We start from the raw sequence: 22,109 nt of genomic DNA on the forward strand, positions 1-22,109 counted from the left end.
CCAGTAGGACCGAGCTGGACACTGAGTGGGCAGTGGGGACAGTGACCACAAACCCCGGTGACAGTGCGGTGGCATGGACAGTCCAGCACAGAATGGATGACCAGGAGGCAGGGATGGACACGGGGTCAGGGATGGACACAGGGCAGGGATGGACACAGGACAGGGATGGACACGGGTCAGGGATGGACACGGGGTCAGGGATGGACACGGGGTCAGGGATGGACACAGGGCAGGAATGGACACAGGACAGGGATGGACATGGGACAGGGACGGACACAGGTCAGGGATGGACAATGGGTCAGGGATGGACATGGGTCGGGGATGGACAGTCATGGGGATGGACACGGGGTCAGAGGTGAATCCAGAATTGGGGACGGATCCAGAATTAGGGATGGATCCAGGCTTAGCGATGGAATCAGCTTTAGGGTGAATCCAGAATTAGGGACGGATCCAGAATTAGGAATGGAATCAGCTACAGGATAGATCCAGAATTAGGGATGGATCCAAGCTTAGCCATGGAACCAGCTGTAGGATGGATACAGAATTAGGCATGGATCCAAGCTTAAGGATGGAACCAGCTTTAGGATGGATCCAGACTCAGAGATGGAACCAGCTTTAGGATGGCTCCAGGATGGTCCTGGCTGCTGTGGGCATTTTCCATCACCTTCCCCAGGCAACAGCCCCACCGCCCTCCTGGTGCTGCAGCCCTCAGCCAGAAACAGGGAAAAAAGGGATTTTTCCCACCAGCTCCTGCCCCTCTCCAGCCTGGCAGAGGATCTGGATTGGAGGAGTTTGAGCGCACAGAGTCTGGAGAGATGGGGACATCCAGCACCCACCAGGGATGGCACAGAGCCACCAGCACCCTGTGCAGGACCCGGCCAAACCCTGGAAAACATCTGGGAAAGAACCATCAGCTCTGCAAGCCCTGCTGCTGCCAGGGGGGCGAGGGCCCCACGTGCCAGGGCAGTGCCACGGGTGGGGACGTGTTTGTGGAGATAAATCACCGTGGGGAGCAATGCGGAAGAGCCGGGAACGGGCTCCGCACCGCGCCAAGCCGGCGATTAAATATTTACCTTAGCAGGTCGTGTTTGCCAGTGATGGATCGGCGTTTCCAGGGAGGAGCTGGCTTTTGTTCCAGCTCAGAGCCAGGCCCTGCCCGGTGCCCGGAGGGAGACGGGGCCACCAACCACGCCGGTCCCTGGGGACATCGGCTGGCGGCTCCCGTGACACAAAGAGGCGCTTGCAAGGGCTCATGTTTAGGGTGGAACAAACCGGGTTTAATCTCTGGAAGGTGAAGGAAGAATCCCAAAGGACCCTGCCCCAGGCAGGACACCGGAGATGGGGGGTGGGGGGATGGTGACAGCACCCGCCAGGGTCCGAAATGTGAAGTACAAATGGTATTTTGGGTGATCACAGAGCAGAAATGCGACTTTCCTCCCCTGAAAAAACGCATCCTTCCGCCCGAAAAAAAGTGTGCGAGCCTCGGAGAGGCTCGTAGTAAAAAGTGAGCTACAAAAGGCTTTAAAAAGTGAACCTTTCCCCAAATAAATAAACCGCTGAGCCGTGCCTGTGCCGTGCGCCGGTGCCTGGGGGTGCCTCGTGCTGGGGGTGTCACCAGCACCCTTTGCCCACCTCATCCCACCGTGGGGCTGCTGTCCTGCGAGGGGACACCCGGAAAGGTGCTGGAACGCTCCTTCCTGCAGCCCTGCGCGGTGCGATGTCCCCAGGGCTGGGCTGGGCCCAGAGCACGCTGTGTCCGAAGGGGACAGGGACCTTTCCCAGCAGCTGGGAGCAGGGACAAGGCCAGCAGCATCCTCGTACCTGTCAGCTCCCAAACGGGGACACAACCTGGGTGCCTCCGAGTCCCTGCAGTGCCAGTGCTGTCCCCAAAACCGCTCAGGGCAGAGCCCCACGTCCCCCAGCAGCGAGGGGACTCGGGGGTCAGTGCTGCTACGTGCCCAGGGACAGGAATGTGACATTGCCCTCTGTGTCCAGGCACAGCCCCTGGCTGCCCTCAGCCCCCGGCACGGAGCACCCGCTGCTGCCACCGTCCTTTGGCAGCGTCCCCTCCAGTGCCCTCCGGTTGTCCACGTCGCTGGGGCGAGGCACGGGCGAGTCCCGGTCCCCGGGGCCGGGGGACAGGCGCTTGGGGTCGGCACACTCCGAGTCATCCGTGCCGGGTGTCTTGGAGCCGCTGTTGTCCTCATCCAGGGGGCTCTCAGCCCCCTCCAGCTCCGTGTCCGACTCACCCTCCTCCTCCTCCTCCAGCGTCAGCTCGAACTGGAACTTGTCGGTGTTGGCGGGGGACACGGCGGGTGCCTGGGGCGGAGGGGAGGGGCTGCGCGGGATCATGCTCTGGTACCACTCCCGGTTGTCCTCCAGCGTGTCCAGCAGCTCCTGAGCATCGGGGTGCACCAGGTCTGCCCACGTCTCCCACAGCGGGTGGGCGATGAAGTCGATGAATCCCACCTGGGGGGGGAGGCAGAGCTGAGCCCCCTGCCCGGCCCTTCATCCCCCCAGCCCTGTCCCCAGGCTGCCACCCCCCACCTGGGATTTCTCCACGGAGGCGGTGTGCTTGTCACACATGGGGCTGATCTCCATGCCCTTCTCCCGCTCCCGGTCCCCTTGGTGGAAGAACTCCACCATGATGCGGTCGGTCCACTGCCGGTACAGCTCCAGCGGCTTCGTGGGGTTGCTGAGGTCAGCACAGTGCACCATGTTCTGCAGCACCTGTGGGCATGGACACCGTGTCCTCTGTCCCCCAGGGCCACCCACGCCGTGCCACAAACTCGCTCGGCTCGCCCCAGTTGGGTTTGGGAGGGTGGTGGCACCAGATGGGACATCCCAGCAGGGCAGAGGCAGGATGGGAAGGATTGCTCAGGTGTGTCCCCACCTGGATCCGATCAGAGTAGTTGTCCAGCAGCAGCACCCCCAGGCTGGTCACCTTCTTGGTCTCCACCATGGTCTTCAGATCCGCCAGCAGGTTCATGTGCTTGGACATGTCCGTGGCCAACACCTGGGCAGGGAGAGGTGGGAAGGGGTCTCAGCCTGATCCCCCAGCCCAGACCCCCCTGGAGTGCTCCAGCCCCCCCGTACCATGTCGATGACCATTTTACGCAGCGTCTGCCTCTGCTTCCTGCTCAGGTTCTGGAAGATGTCGCAGTTCTCCTCCTGCAGGAGCTTGAAGCCCACGGCCAGGTGGTGATTCTCCAGCACCGAGGCGTCGTTGTACATCAGGGCCAGCTCTGAGTCTGTGAGATGCCACTGATCACCCCAGGGTGACTCTTGGGGTCCCCCCAAATATCCCCCAGGTCCTTCCCTGCTCCCCAGCTCACTGGTATTGATGAGGAACTGATTGGAGACCCCGGGATGATCAACATCGTGGATGGCGCTGGCGAAGATGGCAGCCAGGATCTCCAGGTCGGTGAAGACAGCCTGGGAACGGCGGGAAAAGCCGTTGGGGACACGTCACACACACCTGGGTGGCCTCAGGTGAGCGGGAATCACCTCCAGCGCCGGCGTGGAGAGGAGGACGTGCGTGGACTGCGCCACGTCGGCGGCGTGCAGGTTGTTGTGGTAGGCCACGTCGGCGTGGTAGTGATCCTCCAGCGTCAGCATGTACGTGATGAAGGTGTTGACGGGGATGCGGAAAGTCTTCATCAGGTCACGCTCCTGCGGGGAGGCAGGAGGTGGCTCCTGTGTCCCCATCCCAGGACAGGGACAGGGACACCCTGTGGGATGCTCACCTGGAAGATGCTGTACATGATGGCGGTCAGCGGGCGGTTCCCCGAGTACTCGGCGACTTTGAACACGTCCAGCCCCCACTTGTTGGTGTCCTCCAGCTCCTGGGGAGCAGAGGGACAGAGATCCATGGGGGGATGGTGGTGGGGACACCATGGCCGGGTGGGTCACCCCTGCCAGGGCCCACCTTGGCCAGCAGCGCCTCGTGCTCCGTGCGCACCCCGAAGCGCGGGATGCCGGCGGCCGCCAGCCTGGAGCTGTGCTTGAGCTTCCTGACCCCGCTGATCTGGGACATGGGGCGCTTCCTCCTCTCCTTCTCCTTGTCCTTTGTCAGTGCTGAGGGGATCTCCACCTCGTGCTGCTTGTCTGGGGTGACACGGGGAGGCCGTGAGCGGGGCAGGAGCACAAATTTCACTGCCAGCATCCCCCTGCCCCCGGGTCACGCTGAGGACAGGTCACACTGTGATAATTTGGGGGGCTGCAGTGCTTTACCTCCTCCAGGCAGACAAGGATGGCCCCAACAGCCCCAGAGCACCAGTACACACCAGTATGAGCCAGCACTCCCAATGCTGTGACATCTCCAAGCAGCAAATCCCAACTGGGACACCCAGGAAAACCCCCCTGGTCCCCCCATTCCATTCCTCCACAAGAAGCAGGTGGGACCCTCAGCTGGCATCATCTCTCTGGGGACACAAAGCCCACCCTGCTGCCAGCAGGGAGGTGACCCCGGGGTGGGGGTTCCTCACCCAGGAAGGTGCTGGAGATGTACTCGGACACCTGGTTCCCGGAGCGGCTGGTCTCCGAGAGGTGCGACAGCTCCCGGTTCAGCATCCGCTTGAACTGCGGGTGGTTGGCAGGGTCAGCGGTGTGGGGGGCTGCCAGGACATCCTGGGGGGCTCTGGGGTCCCCCACACCCACCAGGGTGACCGTGATAGGGTGCCTTACCTTGTTGGAGGCCATCTCGCTGACCGAGTGCCTGGTCTGCAGCGTCTCCAGCTGGTCCAAGCACCAATCCAGCTCCTCCAGGGTCTCCCTCGACAGCTTCTGGTGGGCATCTTCTGCTGGGGGCACCCGCCAGCTTGGCAAGGGAGCTGCCAGCAGCGCGGCCACCCGGTACCGAGGGTCACAGCACCCCCCGAGAGGGGTGGCGGGGGACACGGGGGGACGCGGGGGTCGGGCATCCCTGGGCAGCGGGGCTCAGCCCCGGCGCGCTGTCCCCATGGCGTGGCAGCCCCGGCACGCGGTGTGCCACGCTGTCCCCGTGGGGTGACAGCCAGCCCCGGGGGCAGCCGGGCTCCCGCGGGGCCCCGCTCACCGCCGGGGTTTTATTAATGGAAGGTTTGACGTCAACCGGAGCTTTTCCACCGCCGCGAAGGGCGGCCAGGCGGGAGGAGCTGCCGAAAACCAGACATGGATCCCGAAGGGCAAAGCCGCAGCTCTGCCTTGGCTTGGTGGGGGGGGTTGCTGCACCCCTCAGGGCACGGCAGGACACACCCTGGGGACACAGGGACAGCCAGCTCGTCCCAAAATCTCCCCACCACCGTCCCCCCAGGCACTCACCGGAGAGGCTGGCCTTGCTCCCCGAGGGCAGGCTGCTGCTCGATCCTCGCCTGTGAAACACGGGGGGCTGAGTAGCTGGGACCCCCGCAGTGATGTCCCCTCCCTTTCCACGGGTTGGGGTCCCCACCCAGGTGACATCCTCGCCCTCCCACCCGCCGCCGACTCACTTGATGGCAGCGCGGTCCTGCAGGTGGGTCAGGTTGCTGCGGACGGTTCGGAGGCTGGCCAGGACCTGGGGGGCGACAGGAGGCTGGGCTGGGACGGACCCCCCCCGGGACACCCACCCCGCTGCTGGCCTCAGGCCGTGTCCCCTCCTGGGCAGGGCACAGCGGTGGCACCTACCTGGGCAAAGGGTGTGACGATCATGTCTTCTCCATGCCTGCGGGAGCACAGGGAGGGTGAGGCTCGGTGAGGGGAGAGGGGTGGCAGGGGATGTGGGTTGGGGGACACTCACAGGTCGCTGGCGATGGAGGAGTTGCGGGACATGGCTTTTGGGGACAGGTCGTAGTCGCTGTCGGAGCGGTAGAGGAAGGACTCGCGGCGCTGGCCGTGTGAGAAGGTGCCCTGCAGGACCAGCCCCGCGCCCGGGCTGGCCTGGGGGTCCAGCACGCCCCGCCCGGGGGGGCCATTCTCCAGGTCAAAGCTGTGAAGGGAGAGGGGACAAGGTTGGCACGGGGCGCACAGCACAGGGACTCGGCCCAGGGGATGCTGCCGCGTTTGTCGGGTTCTCTGTGCCACCATCTCACTGTGCCTTGGTGACCCTGCGGTGACACTGGTGCCCAGTCCTGGCTCCTCCACCTGCTGCTGGAAACGGGCACAGCTCGGTGCACGTGGACCCTCTCAGCTCCCCGCTGGCACAGTGGGGTCTGGGATTTGGGACACAGAGTCCTGTCCCATGTCACCCAAGTGTCACCAGGACCCACTGCCCTGAAGCTCCAAGCTCCAGACACCCCAGGAAGGGCTGGCTCCTGTCACCAGAACCACGGTCCCAAATCCTCCAAAGCCCCAAAGCCTCCATCAGCCCCGTCTCGAGGCGCCGTGTCCCATGGAGGGGACAACATCCCAGCCACGGCACGGAGCCAGGGGACATCGAAGGACAGAAACCGGCGCAGAAGCCAAGCCCTGGCCCCTGGGGACGCGCTGGCGGTAGCCCAGGGGCACCCCAACCGGAGTCACCTGGCAGCCCTGCACATCCAGGGGGGACAGGGGACAGCCGTGGTGACTCTGCAGTGTCCCCAAGCCGGCCGCGGCCGCCTCACCCACCCTGCCGCACTGCCGGCCTCGGGGTCATGGGAAAGGGACACAGCGAGGGCCATCCACCGCCTGTCCCCTCCCGCAGCCGCCACCGCCGTGACGACGGGGACAAGCCACCCCAGAGCGCGGGGGAAAGCACAGATGCCACCGGGGCCACCGTGTCCCCAGCGGGAGCCCAGCACGTACCCGATGCAGGAATGCCTCCGGGACGGGCAGCGGCTGCCCGGCAGCATCGTCCCGCTCCGGCAGCCCCGCTCGCTGTGGCACGGCTGTCCCCGGCAGTGGCAGTGCCAGCCGGCACCGCGTCATGCCATCCCGCAGCCCCTTGTTTTCCTGCCTCGGCTTCCCATCCCCGATGGTACCGGCGACACAAAGCCCCATTGTCCCTCCGACGGCCCCGCGGGGCGATGCCCGCGTCTGTTCCCGGCCCTGTGCCACCACCCCTGACCCCGCTGCCACCGCAGGGGACAGCCCCGGGGGACACGAGCCCCCGCCACGGGGTCGGTGCCCAATTAACCCCCCTCGTTTCGGCGTTGATGACCTCCGAGCGGTGTCCGTGGCGGGGGGGGGCCGGGGGCCGCTATAAATAGATGCTGTCGCCGCTGAGGAGGGATGTGCTGAGCCCCACGGCTCCCCAAATCCAACCCCGCAGAGCTCCGGGTGGGGAGCGCAGGGAGCAGCGGCGGGGGGTGGGTTGGTGACTTCATTTGGAGGGCAAAACCCCTCTCCGTGCCCACCGGGCCACCCCTCCGCGTGTCCCTCCTCCCGGTCATCGCTGCCACGAGCGTGTCCGTGCTCAGCCCCGCTCGTCCGGCGCCTCCCCGTGCCCGGCTCATCCCCTGACCATGCGGGGGGACACCCGCTGTCCCCTCCTCGTCCCCCGCATCCCCGCGGGCGCACAGCCCTGAGGACGTGCCACAACTCTGGGGGGAGCCACTGCCCCCATCCCCGGCAGCACAGCCTGGTGCCACCTCCCCGCGGGGACCCGCCAGCGTCCCCCCCTTACCAGAGGGGATGCGCCACGGTGAAGCGCCGCTGTAGGCGGATGCTCTGGTTCATCAGGAGCTTCCTGAAGAAGACGGGGGAATTTCGGGGGGAACCGCGAGGGGACGTGGCCGGAGAAGCCCCCGGCGAGCGGTGCGTGGTGGGCAGCATGGCCCGGCTCAGGGACCCCCGGGCCGGTGGCGAGGCCCCGCTGGCCCCGGTGCGGAGCAGGAAGCGTGCGGCCGTCCCGGCCCCGGCAGCCCCGCCGGGAAACTTTCCATCCCCCTCCCGCCCTGCGCCTGGGAAATTAAACAACTGTCTGGCTCCGGCAGCCGGCGCAGGGAGCGGGTCCCCCCCCGGTGTGCCTGGCGGCCCGGGCACGTGGCCCCTCGCTGGCCCGGTGCCACCGGCCACCCTGCTGTCCCCGAGGCGGCAGCTGCTCCTCAAAGGGCAGGGGTGCTTTGCCTGGACACACGGAAAAACGGCCCACGAAGCCCCCAGGGATTGAGATGTACGGAGTGGATGTGCCACGGTGACACTGAGGGACACGGCTGAGCACGGAGCATCCTGGACACGCGGTGGGGCTGTGCCATGGTGACAAGGGACACAACCGAGTATGGAGTATCCTAGACACGCGGTGGGACTGTGCCATGGTGACAACAAGGGACACAACTGAGCTTGGAGCATCCTGGACACGCAGTGTGGCTGTGCCATGGTGACACTAGGGGTGACAATTGAGCTTGGAGCATCCTGGACACGCAGTGTGGCTGTGCCACAGTGACACTGGGGGACACAGCTGAGTCTGGAGTACCTCGGACACAAAGTGTTGCTGTGCCACGGTGACAACAAGGGACACAACTGAGTCTGGAGCATCCTGGACACGCAGTGGGGCTGTGCCATGGTGACACCAAGGAACACAGCTGAGTCTGGAGCACCTTGGACACTTGGTGGGACTGTGCCATGGTGACACTGAGGGACACAACTGAGTCTGGAGCACCTTGGACACGCAGTGTGGCTGTGCCACAGTGACACTGAGGGACACAACTGAGTCTGGAGCACCTTGGACACAAAGTGTTGCTGTGCCACGATGCCACAGAGGGACACAATTTAGTCTGGAGTATCCTGGACACGTGGTGGGGCTGTGCCATGGTGACAGCAAGGGACACAGCTGAGTCTGGAGCACCGAGACAGTTGGTGGGGCTGTGCCATGGTGACACTGGGGCACCTGTGAGAGCCAAACCCACCCCACTCCGTGCCCCAACCCCTCCCTGGGGCTGTCCCCTCCTGGAGCCACTCCCGAGCAGAACAGGGAGCAGCAGGGTGAGGTCCAGCTGGTGACAGTGACACTGTGGGGGACCCACTGGCCTGGCCACAGGAGCTGGCACCTGCCCAGTGCCTGATGCAGCAGGATGTGGCTACCTGCTGTTCCTGATGGCCACAAAAATATCCAGCAGCTGGCAGGGAGCCAGGAGGGACAGCAGGGACCCCAAAACCCATCGGATGGGGGTCCTGGAGGGGTCACCTCTGCTTTCAAGGGATTGCAAACACGACAGTGGGGACATCAGGGCAGAGGGATGCTGGCACAGAGGGACATCAGGGGATGTGGGAGAGAGGGAATTGTCCCCCGTGCTGGCTGGCAGCCAGCAGCACCGGGCACCACGGGCTGGGCTGGCCACGGGACAGCCAGTGCTCGTCCCCAGCACAGCCAGTCCTTATCGGAGTGTCACTGTCCCCACGTGTCTGTGCAGGGGTGGAGGACAAGTGACACCAGAGTCATGTCCCTCGGCTGTGCCAGCTCCTTGCTGTCCCCACAAGCCGGGCTGGGAGAGGCACGGGACAGGGGGAAGGGCCCAAAAATAGCCCTGCAGCAGCACAGTTGGGCCCGAGCCACTGCGGGAGGGACCGAGGTCACCTCGGGCAGGGCCAGGCCAGCCCTGCGGTGGCTCTGGCTGGGACACGGCATGGGGACAAGGAGGGGGTGAGGAGGGTGAGGACAGGGATGGGTGGTGGGAAAAAGAGGGGATGGGGGTGACAGGGACGGTGTGGCGGTGGCAGTGGGGGACAGGAGTGTCGGGGGGGTGACAGGGACATCCCGGGGCTGGAACAGAGGGGTTTGTCCCCAACCCACCGGGTGCTCTGCCCCGGTGCCGCTGTCCGGCCGCCGGTGCTGAACCCGGGAGCATCCCCGGCAGCCGTGCCCTGCCCGGTAACCCGTTCCCGGTGCCACCGGGGCATCACCTCCCCGCTCCCCCGTCCTGCCCTTACCGGGGGGGCTCGGACTCATCGCCGCTGCTCGGGCCGCTCTCCTCGATAGTGAACACCACCCGGGCAGCCTCGGGCTCGGGGGCTCGGGCCGCCTCCGCCAACCGGCAGCCCAGCGGCGGCAGCAACGGGGTCCCGGAGAAACGCCGGCGCACGGCGCCCACCGCCGCTCCCGGGCCCGGGCCCGACGGGGCGGCCTCGGCGGGATCGCGGCAGCGCTGCCGGGAAAGGGAACAGCCGTGAGGGGTGAGGGGAGCGGCCCCGGGGGCTCCTGGCTGGTCCCGGTGCGAGGGTCCCGCCCGGGCAGCGCCCCCCGCCCGCCCCCGCCGGTACCGAGCGCCGGTAGCGCGCTGGCGCCCCCTGCCGGACACGGTGCGGCGCTGCAGCCGGGGGGTACCGGGCTGTTACCGGGGGCACGGGGAAAGGCACGGCCGCTGCACCGGGAGCGGCTCCGCCCGCAGCGCACGGAGCCACCGGGACTCCCCCCGTCCTCCTCCTCCTCCTCCTCCCGGCGCCACCGGACAGGAACCCCCTGACTTCCCCCGGGACCCCACCGGAAAAACCCCCGGAGCCGGCGCGCAATTACGCAGAGGTGAATAATAATTAACCGCCCATTAAGGGGATAATTAACTCCCGCTCAGCGCCGCCAGCCCGGTTATTGCTGCCCGGGGGCCCGGCGCTGGGACGTTTATACCGGGGACACCCCTCGCCCCCCGGGACACCCCTCGCCCCCCCCGCGGTAGCCCCCGGTGCCGGTCTCACCTCCGCGCCGAGGAAGGACAGCGCTGTCCGGCTCCGTCTCATCGCCGTCCCTGCGGGGGGAGCTCCGGGAGCCGCGGCCGGGAGGGGCTCGCCGGCGGGGACCCCCCTCCCACGGTTGGGGACACCCCGGGGACACCCCGGGGCCGGGACACGCGGGTTCCCCCCCCCACCCACGGTGAATTTTGGCCACCGGGTCTCAGCCCCTACCTCGGGTTTCGGGGCTCCCCCCGCCCCACTCCTGGTGCTCCCGTGGGTTGGATGGGGACAGGAACGTGAATCTGAGGCCATGGGGGGTGACCCCCGTCCCGCAGCACCCACCGAGCGGCGATCCCACCGGTGTCACGTTCATGCTCCACCGGACACCTGCCACCCACCCTGCCGAGAACCGGGGCGCACCGGGGCGCACGGCTACACCCGCAGAGTCCCCAGCACCGATCCCCCCGGCATTTCCCAGCCCTGGGAGCCGCCTCATCCCAATCCCAGGAACTCCCGATGCCCAGCACGGGGGTCCCCGCCGCCTGTACCCCCCCCGGCCCCGCCCGCAGCCCCTTACCGGTGCCCGGTCCTCGCGGCGAGCGCGGCCTCGGCCGAGTGCAGCGGAGCAGAAGGAAGGCGATGTGCGTGCCTGGCCGCTCGCTCCCTCCCATCCCACCTCGCCGGGGGGGCTGCGCGGCCCCCCCCTACCCCGGGCATCACCGGAGCGCACCCCGCGCCCACCCCGCCGGTCCGGGAACACCCCCGGCGCTCCCAGCCGGAGCCGGGGGACCCCAAAACCGCTGGGGCCTCCCCCGGGAGCGGGGGTTTTCCCCGGGCAGGCTGCAGAGCACATGGCAGACGGGAAACCAGAGGCAGGGCAGCAGTTTCTTTATTCAGTAGTGTGGGGAGCCCGGGGGGCTGCAGCGGGGGGGGCTCAGCTGATGCTGGGGGGGGTCACAGGGGTCCCCTCCATCACTTTGCTCTGGGGAAGAAGAGAAAGAGAGCGGGGTGAGCACTCACACCCTGGTCCTGCTGCCCCCCCTAAACCCCCCCATCAGCACCCCCCCCACGCACCATGGGCACCTCATCCAGGTGCTGGAATCGGGGGGTCCCGTGGCGCCGGGACAGCCGCACCAGCAGCACGGCCACCCCCGCCACCAGCAGGCACACGGCGAGGGAGACGACAATGACCACACCAGGGCTCGGCTCAGTGGGGTGCTGCTCTGTGGGGGTGAGACAGGCACCCTGTTATTCCCCTTGGCACCCCGTTATTCCTCCTGGAACCCCGTTATTCCCCTTGGCACCCTGTTATTCCCCTTGGCACCCTGTTATTCCCCTTGGCACCCTGTTATTTCCCCCCACTGAGATTCATGCCCAGCCTTCAAGCACCACGGAGAAAGGTGGCTCAAGACTGGCTCCAGTCACCCATCTGCTGGCACCCAGCTCCTGTGTTACCTCCACCCGTGGGGGACCAGCCCAGGGCCTTAAACAACCCCCTCAAGGAGGGGAGAGCAGCCAGGGGGGCTCTGGGCTCACCTTGAGACCTGCACCCCTGAGGCCTCCTGTGAGTGCAGCCCCAAGTGGGGGATCTAGGGGGGATCCACACCCAAGTCCCCCATCTGCCCAGTGCCCCCCAGGCTGGCTCTCACCAGAGATACCAGCTGTGCTGCCAGTGGCTGCTGTGGTTCTGGAGTTGGTGGTGACAGTGCCGGTGCTGCTGGGACCTGTTGGTGCTGTGGATCTGGAAACACTCGTGTGGGATGTTGTTGAAGATGGTGCTGAGGTGGTGCTGGGTGGAGATGTTGATCCCAAGGTATTGGATGTAATTGGTGTTGTGGTGGTGTTGGATGGAGATGGAGGTTCTGAAGGTCCCAAGGTATTGGTTGGAGTTAGTGTTGTGGTGGTGTTGGATGAAGATGATGTAGATGTTGGTTCTGAGGTACTGGAATGAGCTGGTGTTGGGGTGGTGCTGGTTGAAGATGATGGAGATGCTGATTTTGAGGTACTGGATGCAGTTGGTGTTGTGGTGGTGCTGGTTGAAGATGGTGGAGACGTTGGTCCCAAGGTACTGGATGCAGTTGGTGTTGTGGTGGTGGATGAAGATGATGCAGATGTTGGTGTTGGTCCTGAGTTACTGGATGTAGCTGATGTTGTGGTGGTGCTGGTTGAAGATGATGGAGATGCTGATTTTGAGGTACTGGATGCAGTTGGTGTTGTGGTGGTGCTGGTTGAAGATGGTGGAGATGCTGATTTTGAGGTACTGGATGCAGTTGGTGTTGCGAGGGTGTTGGATGAAGATGATGGAGCTGTTGGTCCTGAGGCTCTGGATGCAGTTGGTGTTGCGGTGTTGCTGGTTTGAGTCACACTCTGAGTCCCCTCACTGGTGGCTGTGACTGAAGGGAATTGAGATGAGGCTTTCCCTGAGGAGCTCAGAGACACTGTAGTGGGGGGAACAGTGCCACGTCCTGGTTTCGGACCTTGGAAGAGAGAGCTGGTCAGAAAGGACATGGCAGGACCCTGGCAAGGTCCTGGCAGGGCAGCAGCACCTGCCCCACCTCCCAGGGATCATTCCCCAGGTGGTTTTTATCACACAGAAAACTGGGATTTAGCCAGTATCAAACCCCAGAAATCCAGAATCAGAAGAGTTTCCCAAACTGTTCCAGCATGGGCACAGCACTGCTGGGAACAAGCAGAGCAGCGTGGCAGCAGCAGGCAGTGCCACAGCACAGGGGACACGTGCCAACCCAGCCCTTGTGGCACCCACCGGCCACCCTCAGGGCCAGGCGTGGTGGGGACAGTCCCGAGGCCACGTGGAATAAAGCAGGTTTGCCGGGCAGGGCTGGCAGTGCCCCTTATCTGCACAAATTCTGTTTGCACAAGAGGAGGAGCAAGTCCAGGCTGGCCCCAGGAAGACACAGGACAGAAATGCCCCGTGGCAGAGCCAGCACCCAGGGGCACAATGTGGCCGGGGGGGTCCCCACAGCTGCCAGGCTCACCGGGATGGGCTGTCCCCACCCAGCTGCCACCCTTTGCCAGGATGGCGTTGAACCCAAGACCAAGCTACCCAGTGTGCCACGATGGGTGAGCTGAGGCCCCTCGGGGTGCAGGGAGGGTGTGGGGTGCCCAGGCTGGAAACGGGGGGCCCACGGGGTACCCGGGAGCCCTTTGCCCCGGGAGTGCCAAGGCGGTGCCAGGGTACCCGTGCCAGGACCAGCCGGTTTGGCAGCACTGGTGCCACCGTTTGGGAGGGGCAGGGTGCTCCGGTCCAGCCTGGCACTCCCGGGGAGCGGGTGTAGCCCCCCGGTGACCCCCGGAGGGACACGGGACCCCCCCAGTGCCCCACTGGGCCGCCAGTACCGAGTGCCAGGCAACGCGTGGTCACCTCCCCAAACTTCCCCGGTGTCCCGGAGCACCTGAACGTTCCTCCCGATACCCGGAACTGGACGGGGGGAGGCCATAGACCCACCCGCCGGTGGCACCGGGAAGGACCCAGCCCCCCGGTGCTGCAGACCCCAGTGCCCCCGGGACCCCGCGGATCCCCTCCGGTGCCCGGTACCTGTGGCAGCGAGCAGGGCAGCGGCGCAGCAGAGCAGGCGGAGCGCGCCCCGGGCCATCCCGCCCGGTGCCGGTGCCGGTGCTGCCGCCTTTATTTCCCCCGGGGGAGGCGGGGGAGCCCCCGCCCGTGGCGCCGCCTGTCGGTACCGGGCGGCACCGCAGCGTCGGTACCGGGCGGGCACCGGGAGGACCCCCCCCCTCAAAAAAAATTCCCCCAGCTCCGCTCTGTTTCCCCCCGCCCCTCCCACCCCCGGGGCCGTGAGACCCCGCCGGCACCGGGAGCCACCGGCAGCATCCCGGGAGCTCCGGGGACACGTGGGGACAGCGGGAGGCGGGCACAAAGCGATCAGGGAATGCGGGGACATTGAAATGTGTGGACTTGGGGACAAAAGGATCTGTGGAAAGTGGGAACGTCAGGTTATGGGGACTTTGGATCGTGCGAACTTGGGGACAAAGGGACCTGGGGCCACCATGATGCGGGGACAATGGTATCTGGGGACATGAAGATGCGGGGACTTGGGGACACGGGGGATCTGGTGACACACGGACAGTGAGGCCACGGGGCCGGACAGGTGGCTGTCCCGTCCATCTTTGTGGCGGAACGGCACATCCGGGGCGCAGCACGACCGCGCCGGCACGGCGCCGCTTCCGTGCGGCGGGGACGGAGCTTCCTCCGGGAAACCGCAGCCGGCTGGCACCGCGTCCCCGGGGGAGCCACCCACGGCACGGCACGGTGCAGAACGTGGGGTCCCCGGGGAGCCCCTCAGGGAACGGTGCAGAGCGTGGGGTCCCCAGGGATCCACCCACGGAACCGTCCGGTGCAGAACGTGGGGTCCCTCCAGGGCACGGTGCAGAACGTGGGGTGCCCGGGGGGAGGCACCCACGGCCCGGTGCAGAACGTGGGGTGCCCGGGGAGCCCCTCAAGGCACGATGCAGAACGTGGGGTCCCCGGGGATCCACCCACGGAACGGTCCGGTGCAGAGCGTGGGGTCCCTCCAGGGCACGGTGGAGAACGTGGGGTGCCCGGGGGGAGGCACCCACGGCCCGGTACAGAACCTGGGGTCCCCAGAGAGCCCCTCAGGGCCCGGTGCAGATCGTGGGGTCCCCGGGGATCCACCCACGGAACCGTCCGGTGCAGAACATGGGGTCCCTCCAGGGCACGGTGCAGAACGTGGGGTGCCACCCACAGCCCGGTGCCGAACGTGGGGTTCCCGGAGAGCCCCCCCACGGCCCGGTGCAGATCGTGGGGTGCCCGGGGAGCCCCTCAAGGCACGGTGCAGAACGTGGGGTCCCCGGGGATCCACCCACGGCACGGTCCGGTGCAGAGCATGGGGGTCCCGGGGAGCCCCGCATGGCCCGGTGCAGAACGTGGGATCCCCTCCAGGGCACGGTGCAGAGCGTGGGGGTCCCGGGGAGCCCCCCACGGACCCCCACGCTCTCTCGCAGTCGGCTCCCCGCCAGCCCCCGGGCACGGGGCCATCCCGGTGCTGGAGCTGCCACCAGCAGCGTCCCCAAACGCTCCAGGGACACACGGTCGGTCCCTCGGGATGGGGGACACGGAGGAGGAGCCACGGCGATGCCGGGAAGCCCAAGGCTGTTGGTGAAGTGTGGGAGGAGCAGTTGGAGGCCCGGCCTCGCTGGGTGACTCGGGGTGACCCCCGGGGGCCAGGACAGGGGGGTGTTGGTGAAGCCCCCAGCACGGGGAGGGTCTGGCAGGGCAGAGCCACAGCCAGGACCAGCAGCGGGGTCTCCTCGCCCACCTCCTCACACATGGGCACTCCTCAGGCTCAGGGGAGCCCAAATATTCCCCCCAAGAGAGCCCAAATAACCCCACAGCCCCCCCAAACCTTTCACTACCCCTTCCCCACAACATCCTCCACCCTCCCCACCTATCCCTAACTCTCCCCCCCCATAACAACCCCACGGACCCCCTCTCCCTCCCCCCTCCCCAGTGATTCCCACAACCTCTCTGCCAACCCTCCAGCATCCTCACTCCTCTCCCCGATCTCCATCACCCCCTAAAACTCCCCAAAACCCCCCAATCCCCGCTGTCCCCCCCCACCCCAAAATGGCACCCGGCCGCGCCACTTCCTGCCCGCGCCGCCCCTTCCCTTCCCTTCCCGGCCCATCCCGTCCGACCCCGGCGCAGCAAACAGCGAGAGGACAATTCTCCGTGTCGCGGGGTTTTACTGGGACCTGACTGGAATGTGTGGGGCGCGGAGGGGCCCCGGGGGAGGGCGGCCCGGGCCCCCTCTCTCTCAGTCCGTGCGCGGCGGGGAAAGCCCCGGCTGCTCCCTCCCCGCGGTCCGTGCGCGGGGAGCGCTCGGTGCGCACCGTCCGGAGCCGGTCCCGGTTCTCTCCCCTCAGAACCCTCAGTCTGTGTCCGGGGAGATGGAGGAGGGGACGATCATCGCTCTTCTTCCTCCCCTCGGCACGCCTCAATCGGTGCCCAGGGCGGGCAGGGCGCTCCTCCCCGTCCCTACCCGGGACCCCTCGGTCCGTGCCCGGGGCAGAGCGGGCGCTTCCCCCGCTCTCCTCAGTCCGTGCCCGGGATCTCTCGGTCCGTTCCCGGGGCGGGGTGGGGGTTCCCCCCGTTCCCCTCGGTCCATGCCCGGGGCAGAGCGGGCGCTCCCCCCGCGCTTCCCTGGGTCCTTGCCCGGGACCCCTCGGTCCGTGCCCGGGCTCGGGCTCCCCCGGCCCGCCCGGGGTCAGTACGCCGGCACCTGGTGTTGGTGCTGGGGCAGGAGCTGGCAGCCGCTGTTGACGTGGCTGAGCACCTTCTGCTTGAGCTGGGCGACCTGCTCGCGGAGCAGGCTGGCGGTGGAGGCGAGCTCCGTGTTCTGGCTCTTGAGGCTCTTCACCTTCTCCTCCAGCCGGGAGATCCGCTCCAGTTTCCTCTTGCGGCACTTGGAGGCGGCGATGCGGTTCCTCAGCCGCTTCCGTTCCGCCTTGATGCGCTCCTGCGTGTCCATGTCGATGGGGGACAGCGGCGGGCTCTCCCCGAAGCTCGGCACCTCCGGCACGATCTGCGGCTCGTCCTTTAGCGGCGGCGGGGGCGGCGGCGGCAGCCGAGGCGGCGGCGCCGCGAACGGGCCGGGATCGGCGGCGTAGCTGACGGCCGGGTAGGTGCTGAGGTTGGCGTAGACCGGCGGCTCCGGGGCCATCCCGGCGGCGGGCAGCTCGCCCGCGCCGCCGCTTCCTCCCCCGCCGCCGCCGCCCGCGCCGCCGCCGCTCCCCGCCGCGCCGCCGCCCAGCTGGTTCTGCTTGTGCAAGTCCTCCAGCGCCTTCACGAAACCCTCGGCGAACTCCTGCTCCTCGGAGGCGGCCGCTTTAGAGTAGAGGAACTGGCCGCTGGTCGGGGTGGTGGTGACCAGCCCGTTGGACTGGATGATGAGCCGCTCCAGCTCCGGGGACGCCAGCTTGAGCAGCCCCAGATCGGGGGAACCCAACAGCCCCGCCGCCTCGCCGCTGGCCGCGCCGGGGGCTTTCAGCGCCGCCGCCACCTGTTCCGGTAAGGCCATCCCGAGCGCGTCCTTCTTCATCATGCTGCCGCCGGGGAAAGGCAGGAGGAGCCCGCTGCTGCCGGAGGACGGGGCGAAGCCGCTGCCGAGGCCGCTCAACACATCATCATGGTAGAAGGGTGTTTCCATCCTCCTCCCCCGCCCGGCTGCGGGGGAAACGGCGCCGGGGCGGGGGGAGGACCGGGGCGAGCGCGGGGCGGGGAGGGCGGGGGAGGCGCCCGGTGCGCACCGGCCGCGGCCCCGCTCCTGCGCGCGCGCACACGCGTCTGCCGCCGCCGCGCGCCCCGCGCCGCGTTAAATAGGCGGCGCCGTCGCGGTGACCTCACCGCGTCGAGCCCCCATTGGCTGCAGATGACGTCCTCGCGCGCCCTCGTTAGCATACGGGGCGTGGCCGCCGCCCCGCGGAGGCGGTGCCCCGCCCCGTCCCGGCCACGCCCCGTCCCCGTCGCCGCGGCGACCGGCGGGTAAACGGGACAACAGCGCGCGGGGCCCTGGGATGACGTCAGCGCGGGGGAGGGGCGGTCACGTGGCCCCGCGGCGCGCGCCCCGCCGGGGCTGATGGGCACAAAGGGAGGGGCGGGAACCGGGCACGGGACACCGGGAACGGAACCGGGCATGGGAACGGCACGGGGAACCAGGCATGGGGCACCGGCAACCGGGCATGGGGCACCGGGAACCGGGCCCACGGCACCGGGAACCGGGCACGGGAACGGCACCGGGAACCGGGCCCACGGCACCGGGAACCGGGCACGGGAACGGCACCGGGAACCGGGCCCACGGCACCGGGCCCGGGGCACCGTGAACTGGACATGGGAACACCACCGGGAACCGGGCCTGGAAATGGCCCCGGAACCGGGCACAGGGAACCGGGAACTGGGCATGGAAACGGCATCAGAACCGGGCACGGGAACCAGCCATGGGAATGGGAATGGGAACGGGAACGGGAAACGGGCATGGGAATTGGGTACTGAGAATCGGGACTGGGGAACCGGGACCGGGGAATCGGGACCGGGGAACCGGGACCGGGCACAGCTGGCACTGGACTCGGTACCGGCACCGGCACCAGAACTGTCCCTGGTATGGGCAGCACTGGACACTGGTACTCACATGGCCACTGGGCACCCGCACTGGACACTGGCACCCAGCCGGACCAGGGGACGACAAATAAATAAATAAATAAAATAAATAAATAAATAATAAATCACACCGGGCCAGGCACCGCCACCGGGCCTCACGGGGACCTCCGGGGACAGCCAGGCCACCCCCAGCCCGTGTGGGTCAGACCGGGACAGGGCACAGCAGGGTGTGTGCGGTTTATGTGGGTTCTGCTGGGACAGAGCCACCCTCCCCGCTTGTCCCCACACCTCCCGTGTCACCGCCCTGATTGTTGTCACCGGAGTGTCCCGGTGGCACCGGGGGTTTACCCAGGGACCAGGGGAACCCCACGGTTCCCCGGGGGGATGGGGATGGGGTTACCCCATCGCTGCACGGTCACTCCGGGCGGACCCCGGGTCAGCGAGGGGCACCGTGCGCCCGGTGCAGGCGGCACCGGGGAAGGAGTTAACGGCGGTGGCGGTGGCGGTGGCGGTGACAGACGTCACGGCCGGCCAAGCCCGCGGGCGGCTGAGGGGGCGGATCGGCGTCAGCGCTTGACGTCACCGGCGCGGGGGGAGGCAGCACCGGTGGCCGCCGATAACCCCCTCCGCCCCACCGGGCAGGATGCGGCCCCCGCGCCGCCGACACCCGGGGCACACTCGGGACACCGGGGCGGGTGACGCTGAGCCGGTATTAATTGCGGCCAGATGCTTCCCGGCCTGCGCTGAGGAGAGCGATAAATCAGCGCTGGGGGGGAACTCTCCGCTCCCCGGTTCTCCCGGTGCCGGCAGCTCCTGCCCCGGTGTGTCCGTGCGTTCTGCTGGGGACGGCACGGCACGGACCTGGCTTCGGGGGACACGGGTGACAGCCAGGACAGCGCTGCTGGCACTGGGGAAACTGAGGCACGAGGGAACAACTGCGATCTACCCTCCCCCTCCAACAGCTGCTGTTAATTAAAATCCCAAATAAACGCAGTTTATTAAATCTCAGCTAAAGCAGGACGCGGCTCTGTGTCGCCTGCTGTCGCCGGTGTCCCGGGGTTCTGCCGGGGAGCAGCTCCCGGGTGAAGCCGCCGTTCGCGTTTCCGCCCCAAACCCCTCATTTGACGGGCGCGGCCGGACCGGCAGGTTCAGACTTTCCATCCTGACCAAACCCGGCCGGCGAGGGACATGGAGAGGGGTTAAAAACCTCCTCTTCCCCCTGTCCCAAACCTTGGGGACCCCAGGTTGGGGACACACCGCGGGGTGGCCACACCGAAATCGGGGCGAGCAGAAGCGGCGTTGGCTGGCGGAGCTTTCGGAACGAGCCGGCCCGGGGGCGTCCCGGGAAGAGCGGCTGGCTGGTGGCCAGGGATGTGAGCCACGAGCCACGCTCCGGCCACCAGCACCACCCCGCCACCTCGTCCTGCTGTGTCCCCCAACCTGCTGTCAGCCTGTCACCACATCCCGCATGTCCCCAAATCAAGAACCCAATGCCTGCAGCGGGCCAGCAGCTTCATTTTCTTAATGAGCCTTTAATGAGGGGCGTGAATCAGTGGCTCTGGAGGTCCCCGTGCAGGGAGCTGGTGGCAGTGCCACTGTCCCCATGCAGCGCCCAGTGAGTCACAGTGTCCTGCCACCTGCCAGCCGGGCTATATTTACCCCGGAGGATTTGGGATGAGCCCATGGCACTGCCACATCTCGGCGGGGCACGATGAGCCTCGAGCAAAGCCATGGCCACCAGAGCATCCTCGTGGCTCCTGCTGGCCCCACAGTGTCACCAGGACCATTCCCTGTGTGCCACCAGCTCCATAAATCCAGAGGTTTTATGGATCCTGCTTGGCCACGAGCTGAGACAAAGCGCTGGCCACTGAGGGCTGGACACAAGGTGCCCATGGAAAAGGGAACAAGCAGGGTTTGCACCCCAAGATTTGCAAGGCAGGCACTGGGCACGAAGGGGAAGCTGCCTCTTACTCATGGCCACAGGCAGGGAGAGAGGAACCGAGCCGGGAAAACAAGAAGTCACAGCTGCCAGCGCCTGTCCCCAAACCTGCCCCTGTCCCCAAGAAAATCCCAGGGGCCATGGGGGCCTCCAGCAATCAAAAACACGAATTATAAAAAAAAAAAAAAAAAAAAAAAAGGGAAAAAAAACCCAGAAAGAAAGAAAACAGATTTAAAAAGGAAAAAGGAGGAGGAGGAGGGTTTGACGTGTATTTTTAGTTGCTTAGCACAGCCCTGAAATATTTCGGCAGCCACTCCCTCCGCGTCGCTGCTGTGTAACTATTCCTGTGCTGCCTCCTCGGCGAGGCTCAGAAGTTCTGAGTCACCGTGGGGCGGTCACAGAGACACAAACCCGGGGCTGCCACCAGCTCCAGTGCCACCAAAATATCCCAGGAAGGGTTTCCAGGGTGGCCTTTGCTGGGTCTTTCCGTGCGGGACGCGTTGGCCCTGCCAGGCTCTGCACCCACCCACGCCGCCAGCCAGGCTCAGACCTTTTTTTTCCTCCTCTCTGGTTGTTGCTTTAATCTTGCTCCTCCCTGTTTTAATTTTTTTTTTATTATTTTTTTTGCCTTTTTTTTTTTTTTTTCCACGGGGTGCCACCCATTTTTAGGGCAGAAAAACCCAAAGTGACAGCTCTGAGTGCTCTTCCACAGAGCCCCAACTGCCCTTTGGGGAGAGGGACAAAAATATTCCTGCAGAGGTGGAAAAATAAAAAGGGGGAAGCAGGCAGAGAATGCTGCTAAAGCACGGTGTAATTAAACAAATGCACAACTTAATGAGCTCCATCACCTGATCCCAGAGCTTGGCCAGGAGATAAGGAGCACTCAGAGGACTCTACCCTGAGCTGGAGCCAAAGGTCCCATTGTTGCAGGCAGGATTTGTCCTGCCAGAAAAAAAACCTGACATCCCAGCAGGGCTGGAGCTGTTTCCCTTTCCAGCAGGGAAGCCACAGCACAGGGAGCCTGTGTGGCTGCAGGGATCCAGAGGGAGGGAGCAGGTTGGGAAGGGAAAGTCTGACACAGCCTGGGCTTTGTTAAAATGCCACACGAGTTTGCCAGCAGGGAGGACACATCAGCCCATCCCCTGGAATTGGCTCCCTGGGACAAGGCTGGGATGAGCAGGGAGTGCTGGACAAGGAACAGCTCCACGGAGAGAGAACACGTGGCTGGGGCTGGAGAGGGAATGTTCAGGGATTGATTCCTGATTCCATGGCTCAGGGAAGGGATCTGGGGCTGGGAAGGGAATGTTCAGGGATTGATTCCTGACTCCAGGGCTCAGGGAAGGGATCTGGGGCTGGGAAGGGAATGTTCAGGGATTGATTCCTGATTCCAGGGCTCAGGGAAGGGATCTGGGGCTGGGAAGGGAATGTTCAGGGATTTATCCCTGATTCCAGGGCTCAAGGAAGGGATCTGGGGCTGGA

The 22,109-nt window shown here is 66.1% G+C and overlaps 2 protein-coding genes across 4 annotated transcripts; both read right to left on the bottom strand.

Annotated features, from left to right (window-relative positions):
• Positions 1–1,255: 1,255 nt before the first annotated feature.
• PDE4C (phosphodiesterase 4C) lies at positions 1,256–7,798 on the bottom strand. Of its 3 annotated transcripts, none has more exons than XM_033082275.1 (15): positions 7,562–7,798; positions 5,756–5,944; positions 5,644–5,680; positions 5,469–5,533; positions 5,302–5,351; positions 4,687–4,802; positions 4,488–4,581; positions 3,929–4,107; positions 3,747–3,845; positions 3,508–3,672; positions 3,336–3,435; positions 3,097–3,251; positions 2,894–3,016; positions 2,548–2,730; positions 1,256–2,469 (listed from the first exon to the last, which is right to left on the bottom strand). In XM_033082275.1, exons 1-15 carry the CDS (start codon positions 7,708–7,710, stop codon positions 1,951–1,953), a joined length of 2,223 nt encoding a protein of 740 aa, XP_032938166.1. In that variant the 5' UTR covers positions 7,711–7,798; the 3' UTR covers positions 1,256–1,950. The 3 variants fall into 3 exon arrangements, with proteins under 3 accessions (XP_032938166.1, XP_032938167.1, XP_032938168.1); XM_033082276.2 differs by having other exon boundaries at positions 4,687–4,799; positions 7,562–7,766; XM_033082277.2 differs by lacking the exon at positions 7,562–7,798 and adding an exon at positions 6,742–6,883.
• Positions 7,799–16,261: 8,463 nt separating this feature from the next.
• JUND (JunD proto-oncogene, AP-1 transcription factor subunit) lies at positions 16,262–17,820 on the bottom strand. The gene has a single exon (XM_033082278.1). It carries the CDS (start codon positions 17,742–17,744, stop codon positions 16,803–16,805), a length of 942 nt encoding a protein of 313 aa, XP_032938169.1. The 5' UTR covers positions 17,745–17,820; the 3' UTR covers positions 16,262–16,802.
• Positions 17,821–22,109: the final 4,289 nt, after the last annotated feature.

This window comes from Catharus ustulatus, chromosome 29 (assembly GCF_009819885.2).
Source record: "Catharus ustulatus isolate bCatUst1 chromosome 29, bCatUst1.pri.v2, whole genome shotgun sequence".
Taxonomy (NCBI): domain Eukaryota; kingdom Metazoa; phylum Chordata; class Aves; order Passeriformes; family Turdidae; genus Catharus; species Catharus ustulatus.

What these genes read in the sequence shown, in the direction of transcription:
- PDE4C (XM_033082275.1), bottom strand. Translation starts at nt 7,710, where the DNA reads ATGCTGCCCACCACGCACCGCTCGCCGGGGGCTTCTCCGGCCACGTCC. An exon ending in CAGGACCGCGCTGCCATCAA is followed by an intron (nt 5,352 to 5,468) that starts GTGAGTCGGCGG and finishes CGTGTTTCACAG; the next exon opens with GCGAGGATCGAGCAGCAGCC. An exon ending in TCATGTACAGCATCTTCCAG is followed by an intron (nt 3,673 to 3,746) that starts GTGAGCATCCCA and finishes GCCTCCCCGCAG; the next exon opens with GAGCGTGACCTGATGAAGAC.
- JUND (XM_033082278.1), bottom strand. Translation starts at nt 17,744, where the DNA reads ATGGAAACACCCTTCTACCATGATGATGTGTTGAGCGGCCTCGGCAGC.